General features: G+C 36.9%; 1 protein-coding gene across 1 annotated transcript in view; it reads left to right on the top strand.

Annotated features, from left to right (window-relative positions):
* The window catches only part of TBC1D14 (TBC1 domain family member 14), a 68,632-nt gene that overhangs the window by 42,640 nt on the left and 16,724 nt on the right, over positions 1-9,268 (top strand). The window contains exons 6-11 of the mRNA XM_026846705.1: positions 907-1,013; positions 1,914-1,994; positions 3,395-3,489; positions 4,460-4,531; positions 5,859-5,987; positions 8,953-9,062. Coding sequence (XP_026702506.1) covers positions 907-1,013; positions 1,914-1,994; positions 3,395-3,489; positions 4,460-4,531; positions 5,859-5,987; positions 8,953-9,062 — 594 coding nt within the window. The remainder of the gene's footprint in view (positions 1-906; positions 1,014-1,913; positions 1,995-3,394; positions 3,490-4,459; positions 4,532-5,858; positions 5,988-8,952; positions 9,063-9,268) is intronic.

Below are 9,268 nucleotides of genomic sequence, written 5' to 3'. Positions count from 1 at the left end.
CAGACCATACACTAAGTAGCATCAGAAAATGGTGGCTGTTGTGTTTTCCTGACAATGTAGCTAAATCATAATTTACAAAGACAACATGTAAGAGTGAAAACAAAATGCAAAATTCGTATTATTTTAGCCTCTACTTTTGAGTCTGACAAAAAAAAGGTGGTGTATAACCACCACATCAACAACTTAAACCAGCTTCCACAGCACTCAAAATTGCAGTTGTATTCACTATTATACATTTTAGTTCAGATTCTGCTTTTAGATAAATGGATTGTTATGGTTTTTGTCACTGCCACAAACTTTCATTGGTGCTTGGGTGCTATTCTGGTCCTCCTTCTGGGCAATCAGACTGATGAACATCAGTTGCAACCATTTCCAAGCCTATGTTCTGTTAAAACATCTTTTGTGCTGCCACCTAAAAGTTATTACTTGTTACATCTTCATGCATTTTTCTGGCGGTTTAGAGCTGTAAAGCTGAGTGGGAAACTGCATGTCTTATTTGCACAGCAGGGTGGTGACAGAGGGGAGAGGGTAGACTTCCATAACTTGTTTCTGTGTTTAATCTTACATGGAGATGTCCAGTCTTTAGCATAGGCAGTGGCATAGATACAGGTTTTGTTTACATTTATTTCTGTCCCCTATGATTCTTGCTGGTCAGCTGTGGTTGCAGATTACAAATAACGTGATTGTAGTGCTCCTGTCAAAATAAGCCATTAACTTGGAAGAAGGAAGCTTTCCGTTACAGTTCAAAGCAAAATAATACTAAGGAATGGATATGTGCAAATTGTGTTTGACTTCCTGGCCTGTTAATGTTTATTTTGGTTTGGATCCCTTTAGTACTGGTAGGAGGAAACATTTGCAATTCAGCTGGCAATGAAATATTGGAATAATCTGTTTTACTTTAAACAGGTGTTGTTCCCGTAAAGTTCGAGAGCTATGGTGGCAGGGCATTCCACCAAGTGTGAGAGGCAAAGTCTGGAGCTTGGCAATTGGCAACGAGTTAAACATCACCCATGGTAAGACTGTTGTTTTGCAAAGAGAGAGGGGAAGGGGACAGTCTTGTATTTATTATGGTGTATCAGAACCGGAGGTGTGGGTGTGAGGAGATGTGATCTTAGTTACGCTTTTTTTGTGGTGCTTTGACATGTTTTGTTCAAAAATACAGTGTCTTTTTATCTTGTAGCTGTCCCAGGACTGCTGCTGTGAATTGTTTCTGATTATTGCTGTTACTGTGTCTTGCTTTGACGTTAGATGGAGATGATCAGAATTAATGACTCAAGCTTTTTTTTTCTTTTTGAAACTTGGAATTGTTGGGTTTTTTTGTAATGCCCATGAGTATGCATATAGTGTGCTTCCTTTGATTTAGAGCAAGACATTAGGTTTGTGAGAGATTAAAAGACCCATGGGAAAACTAGTATTTTTGTTTAGGTGTGTGTTTGTAACAATGGAAATCATGTGCTACTTCAGAGTGCAAAAAAACAGCTCTGAAAGACTAACATATCTAATTAATTCCAACATAGAAATGTGGTAGACTGCCTGTACTCCTGCTGCATTGTGCTGCTTTTCTGTGCTTGACTTAGTTACCTTGGAGGTAGTTCTTACATGGAATTTACTAGACTTATCCCAGTTATCCATTCAGACTATAATTTTGAACATCAGTGCTCTTTAAGAAAAGTAAATGCTTGAACATAAAATGCAGCTTTGCGTAGATTGCCTTTCCTTTTCACATAAATTATAGGTCAGTGGAACAAGTGTTTCAGAACCATAACCTTCTTAGAAGTTCAACTACTATGTTAGAGTCACTGTTACTTGTAATTACTGGGGCAGCATTGCTCATATGGTAGGTAGTACCTGACAGTGGGTATAAGCGTATACAAATAGTGAACTTGATTTTCTCTTTTTCTTTTTTTTTCCAGAATTGTATGATATTTGCTTGGCTCGTGCCAAAGAGAAATGGCGATCACTTAGCACAGGAGGGGCTGAAGTAGAATGTGAAGGTACACTTTTCATGAATGATTTGTGCTGTGTTACAGCATAAGAGATTTTGTAAAATTGTTCCTTAAAATGAAATTGTAGATTTTAAACCAAAAAAAATCAGCTGTAAAGATGTGTCTGGTAAAAAGAAAACTTCTTTTTGTGGAAGCAAGAAATAGCTGTATTCTTTCTTCTTGATGAAACTATGGTCTCTTATAAAACACACGTTCATTTTTCTTTATAAACTGTCTCTAGATACAGTTCTTACTTGATGTAAATTTGTAGGAAAACTAAGAAAATTTGTGGATTATAATTCGATTTGCAATACTAAAATACTTTGCTGCAACTGTAGTTTTGGAATTGAAACTCAAATTATAGCAGAAAATTGTGTTTTAGTCCCTTACTGCAGCTTTGAGCCTATCTCTTGGGTGTGTTTCAGAGAGCAGTAATTTATTTTTGCAGACAAAGTGGTTTGAAATTTACTAATTGATTGGAAGAGTTTTCTGTTCTTGAGAGAATGTACTTGCAGATGTTTGAAATTGCCTTTGGTAAGTAATTATGCTGAGCAGAAAAAGAAGAACATACATACTGGCATTTATGAACAGAAAAATATTTTTGATTGGAAAACCCCTACTTTGTTTTCTTAACATTGTCTGCATTTTAAATAAGATGACATCTAGTATGTTTCCAACTTCCTCTTGCACTTCATTTTCTGGAGTGTAGGTGCTCATGTGATTAGTCATGGCATTGACTAGTGACAACACTTCCTTTTTGATTTCTCAGTAAGTAGCATTAGGTAATTCCCAACAATCCTTACCAGAACAGACAAAATAAAAGTAAAATCTCTTGATATCAGAAAGAAAACTAATACTTTAGAAACTTAACTGCATATGAGATCCATTTCAGTTACGGAGAGTGTATTGCAGTGTCCATAATCTTTAACAACACCTGCAAGGAGTAAACAAACATGATTTTGGAAGGAGAACTGACAGTATGGCGGAATCCATCAAATGCTGCTGCTGCAGAACTTCTCTCTCCCACCACAACCTTTCCACAGAGGCAGCTACTTCAGGAGCCACTGGGAAGCCTTGTTGAGGGCTAGAGGTCACAGGTTAACAGTCTTATGTCTTGTCTAATGATTTGTCAGCAGATACTAGTAAAGTGCCTGGCCTGCCTTGCCCTGTGTCTTTCCCCCCATCGCTTCAAAACATACTGAGGGTCAATGTGCACTGTAGGGTTGCTCTGAGTCAGGACGTACATGCTTCTTAGCCTCTGCTGAATTCAGGGAATTGTCCTGTCTATACCCTTATTCCCTAGCGTTCGCATCAAAATAAATGAACTGTTCAAAAGCTAACCCTTACTGAGGGGGAAAAAAAGCACATGCTGATCCATGTAATAAATGGAGTAACTTTGGGTTTTGTAGATGCTGGGTTTTCTGCAGCTGACAGAGAAGCAAGCTTGGAGTTAATAAAACTGGATATCTCAAGAACATTTCCTAATCTCTGCATATTCCAGCAAGTAAGTGATGTTAACTTTTGTCTTGACTTCTCAGAGAAATTAAGTTTATGTAATCTTGCCTGTCCCTTGGTTAAAACAGCCCATTGAGTTCAAATCTGAAGGAGTACACATCTTGAGAGGACAAATGGAAAACTATAAATAATCTAGAAAAGAGTAACCTCAAGGTACTATACATTTGGAAGAGGCAGAAAACCAATCTGTTGGCTAATCATCATGATTCATCTAGCCCTATTCATGCTGGTTTCTGTCTGATGCAGTGATGCAGGTGAGTGTTTTCAAGTCAGTGAATCAACACCCTGCTGGGTTGCAAAGACACGTAAGTGAGAGAGAGCACAGCTCAAGCAGGCAAGATTTGATGGCCTTTTTTTGGTTCCATACAAGACCAGTTTAACTTGTATGGTTTTGGTATGCTTTCATGACTCATTTTAACTAGATATTTTGTCCTTCTGTACACAAATTTCAGTAGCTCTGTAAAAAGTTCATATTGTCATTAATGAACGTTTTTGGGTGAAAAACTTTTCCCTTTGGAAGTTCCTGTTACAGTATGTAGTGTAAGATACAGCAGCTGTTAATAGTCAACAATGTGAAATTCTTTTTAGCTATACATGTCATTCTTGATATGCTCTGTGTGTATTATGGCATATTGTTATTTTAACTGTTTTCTGCTTTCTTGGCATATTGTCAAAGTGCTGCTAAGTGATAAGGAATATTTTAGGCTTACATTCCTCTTGTATAAAGATTTAGTATGTAACTGATGTATGAACTGTATGCATTTGTAGTAAATATGGTATGGAGGGCTGTTTAGTGCTTTTAAAGCCAAAATTATTTTGAAAGACTTGAGGCTGTTCAAAGCTGCATGGGAAACTAGTGTGTCCATCAGAAATAATAGATACTGTCTGTAGCACTGAAGGTTTTTTAACATGTTTGTTATATACTTGGATGTCTTGTCTTGTTTTTGTTTTAATTATAGGGTGGTCCTTACCATGACACATTGCACAGTATTTTAGGAGCCTATACTTGTTACAGACCTGATGTGGGCTATGTAAGTGAAGAATTTCTTTTTCGGAGGTGGGGAGGGAGGACTGTATTAATCAGTCCTTTGTAGACCAGTGTAAAATGATTTTGGGAATACTTGTGGAGTTTCTGCGTGCTTTCTTCTGTTCTAGTACATTCTTGAGAAGCGTATATAAGGTTCTGTGGCTAGATTTAAGCTTTTTACAGGTTAATTGGAAAACTCAAAAGTACATATTTGTAGTGCTTGAAAACTGGAGTCAGAAGATGTAGTTAAATTGGTCCTTTGGAGTACGTACTGTTATTAATGGCAGTCTTACTGGGACTCTTCTGTTGAGTATCTTTCTCCTCTTGATATGCATTTCTGTGCCTTAGCACTGTGAGCTTCTGGAACAGCCTTTAAGGCAATGTCTGTTGAGGCTATGTGAGCTCCCTTGAAGTATTTGAAGTAGCGATTATGAGAGGACGGAGTGGATTTCAGATACTTCATTTAGTGTTTTCTCTCAGAGCAGGGACATACATATAGGAGCTTATTCTTTATTTGAGAACACTTGTTTTAGAGAAGGCAAATGTAGAATGATAATGTTCCTATTCTGAGTAGCATGCAATGCTTGACAAAAACTGCTGAGTGTGACTGCTGGGAAACCAGGAGAAGGGCAGATTGGGTGTTGTGCTTCATTTGGCATGGAACCTGTTGTTGTGTTGGGAAGGAGCTTGTTCCTCAGGTTTGCAGGAAGGACTGTCACACCTTGGTCCACATGACTCTGCAATGGCAGTGCTACACCCTTTGAGTGAGCAAGCTTTGCCTAGATTCAGCATTGATTCCATAGCATACTTTGTAGAAAAATGCAACAGCATCATGAAATTATGGTAAATGAAAGAGCTTAATCTTAAAATGCTACTGCTTGTAAATGAGTCATTGCAGTCTGCAGTTGTCTGTAGCTGCTGGTAATTGATTGAAAAAGGAAAGAGCAGGCTTTGTCTCTAGTGCCCTAGTCCAGCTTTTCACAAATAAAGATATCTTTGACTCATCCCTAGGAGAAGAGAAATTACTTAGAAACAACTTATTCATCAAAAAAATCTTCTGTGTATTTGAAAGTGCTGTCATCCTAGCCTGTCTTAGGAGTTTTACTTGGGAGTCTTTTAAAGGAGGCAGCATGGGCATCATTAGCTTCCATGCTCTGAACATTCAGTACCAGAGGGTCATGTGGGTTAAAGAATCCTGCCTTTCTGAACTTTTTGCAAAATTCAGCAACTTAGCAAGTGCATTAAACACTAGTGATTATGAAGACAAAATGGGTCAGTATTCTTGAAAGAATAATACAGTTATTGCTGAACGGTAACAATTCTTTTTTCAGGTACAGGGCATGTCGTTCATAGCAGCAGTATTGATCTTGAACTTGGATACTGCAGATGCCTTCATTGCTTTTTCTAACCTTTTAAATAAACCCTGTCAGATGGCGTTTTTCCGTGTGGACCATGGCCTTGTAAGTATGCAAGAAAACTGTAATCTACATGTTGTAGATATGTGTAGGAGAAGTTTTTTTTTAAAAAAAGAGTGGGCTAATGTCATGGTTCAACTATGAAGAAAATTAACTCTATCCCAGCCAAAACCAGCACAGCTCAGAAGCTTTGAAAGTAAGTCAGAATTTACTTTAAAGCAACATACTTGATAAACAAAAAAACCCCAACACGAACATGTGCACCCCCCTCTCAAAAAACCCAAACTTAACCAAAACCCACCCCACTAACCTTTCTGAACTGGCAAGTGAATGAAAATGTTTTATGATGCTCAGAGGATAGTTACGAGAATAATATTGTAGATGTTTTTTCAAATGGAGCGCTGTAGGTGAAAGCTGAAAACACCTTAATATTAAAAGTGTCTTGAAGGTGCTTTTTATCCTAAACTAATAGGTTGCTAAAAATAGATTTGTAGTGGGAACCAGGTTACCCATCTCTTATTGTAGCAGCTGTGTTTGAAAAAGTCTGGGGCAATTGGATGAGCAGACCCCTCCATTCTTTAGTGGAAGCTGGTTGCCTGATTCTCTCTGGAGTCTCTAAAACTCTTTGTTCTCATGTACACTGGGCTACTTGTGTACCATAGCAAAACAAGACACATCTCCTAAAATGCTTTTAGTTTACTTTAAAAGGTTTTGGGGTTTTTTTGTAAAATATATGGCATTCTGTATTTCTTTCTCACTTATTTACCTTTTAACACTATGAAAATAGGATCAGCTTCTCAGGAACTCAAATGGGAAAAACAAAGCAAGGAAATGGATGACATCAACAACAATCACTTTTGCTGCTTAAAGAGTAGGATCCTATCAGTATTTCCTGCTGAAAAGCAGTATGTAATTCCCTGTTGCAGCCCCTGAATCTCAGCAGTTGTAAATGCCCATGAGATGTACCACAGCGCAGACAGCATTCCTAGAAGCAGTATCAGTCATCTTCATTACTGTACTTGGAAAAAGAGGACATGCTTATGCATTCAGTGTGTAAATATGGTTCTTGTGAAGAAGATTTTGGAATTAAATTTGCTAGAATACGATTTTTTTCTTTTTCAGCTAAAATAGTGGGTTTTTTCTATGCTCTTGGATAGTGTCATTTAGTTCCATTAGCCTGGCTAAATAGAGGCTGCATGATAAATGAATGCTTATAGAAGAGTAGAAATGGTGACACATGAAAGAATATTAACATATCGTGGAAATTACAAAGCCATGATTTACACCACAAGGAAAACTTTGTACCGAGTATTTCAGAGTGGTGAGACATAAAATAAGACAGTTTGGGCTTCCTGTGGTTAATACACTGATCTGCTCAGCAGATGAGGAGTAGATGACCCTAATTTTTTTGTGTCAGTTTTACAGCTTTTAATAACCAAATGCTAATTTGTCTTAACATATAATAATTTTTTTAAAAAAACAAAACCAGCATAAATTAGTTGTTGAAGTAATAGTAATTTATACTGATTTGTCTTGATCTCTTGTGTTGGTTATAGTTTCATTAAACTAGAATTCTTTTTAATTACTACTAAGTAAATGTCTTGTTGAATACCTGAACTGCTATTACAGAGCTGCCCGCATTACTATTAGTAGATGTGATTGTAGCAGTTATGTGTAAGATCCCTTCTCTAAAGTACTTCTGAAATGCTTTAGTAGAGCTCTCTCACCATGGTATTGGCATGTAAACAGATCATTTTAGAAGTAGGATTCTCTGTTGCATTACCTGCTTCCTTCTTTATAATCACAGATCTCATGTGATGCTTGGATTTCATGCATTTAAACTTTTATGACTGTTGCTGTACCATACACCCATACACCCATCTCTGATTGATTGGTTTTGAAGTCTTACACTCTTACTGACTCACAAGCTCAATTTTTGTTTGCCATTGTTAATGAAGGTCGTCCACCATCTGTCACTTCATTCAGATGAAAGAGAAAGTTTCTGTAAGGACATTTTAAAAACTGGGAAACAAATCTGTCATCCTTTAAAAGGTTTTCAGACAAAAGGCTCTAAAAGGTTCCTCTTTTCCCTTTACTGTCATGGTGTTTTGGGGAGAGGCATACTGATACAGCTCATACTTTGAAGAAATCACAGCCATTCCTTACTGCTTTTATTGGGATATTATAATTAAAATTACTGAGTCATTCAAGGACTCTGCTTAGCTTTTCTCCCTATAGTATTAAGAGGATAGGGCAGGACTGAGCTGAAAAAGCCTTTTGTTTTTAACTCTTCCTTGGATTGAAAGATTTTCTGTGCCCTCTGTTACGAAATTTGACCTAAATATTCAGTTTTTAAAATACTATGAAAGTCTTTATGTTAAAAGTGTACAGTTCAGGGGTTACGATATCAGATGGGAGTTACAATCTGTTTATGTATGTGTTTTATCTTGATCTCTGCCTTTTTTTTTTTTTGTGAACTTCATCTTTCCCTCTTTGCAATAGAAATGCTATTATCTTATTTTAAAACGTATGGTAAAAAGAAGCTTTGGTATTAGAATATGATTTATCATTGGAGGCAACTGGACTCTTCACTCTTGCCATGGACTATTAAATTATTTTAGTTTCATATTTCATTTTATAATCCATTGAGCTTTGGATTTTATTCAGTATAATATTAAATTACTGCCACAAGCATAAAGCACCATTCTGTTATCATAGTTCTTTTTGGAAATCAGCAAATAACTTATCTCCTGCTGGTATTTTTCTTTCCAAAGGAAGTTGGCCAAGACCCAAACCAGTAATTATATTGTTTAGTACAAGAGCAGTATATAGGTGGATCTTAAACTCTGTGTGCTTGCAGATGCTGTCCTTTACGTAAATGTTTATCTCTTTATTGTATCATGTAACTCATATAATCCTGTTTTTGAAGGGCATTAAACCAACAACATGTAAATACGTTTAAACCTGTGAGTATAGCTAACTGCTTTGTCTCCCCATTGTATTTTCCCAGATGTTGACTTACTTTGCCGCATTTGAGGTATTCTTTGAAGAAAATCTGCCAAAGTTATTTGCTCACTTCAAAAAGAATAATTTAACTCCAGACATCTATCTTATTGATTGGTAAGACATTGGAAGTATACTGAATGTGTATACTGGCATATAGCTCCATGTCAGTATTCGTGACGGAAGCTGAAGTGCTCTTACCTGGTGTAGTATTCTTTTAAGATAAAGGCTTTATCTTTTGTTCAGTACTTGAGTTTCTCAATCCAGATCATTCCCGCGTACTTCTGTGATGTTTAACATTTGCCTAACCTTTATTATTATAC

Source organism: Athene cunicularia (genome assembly GCF_003259725.1).
Source record: "Athene cunicularia isolate RWA chromosome 4 unlocalized genomic scaffold, athCun1 chr4_part1, whole genome shotgun sequence".
NCBI lineage: Eukaryota > Metazoa > Chordata > Aves > Strigiformes > Strigidae > Athene > Athene cunicularia.
The sequence above is the reverse complement of the archived record's forward strand: the minus strand, read 5'-3'. Positions and strand labels throughout refer to the sequence as shown.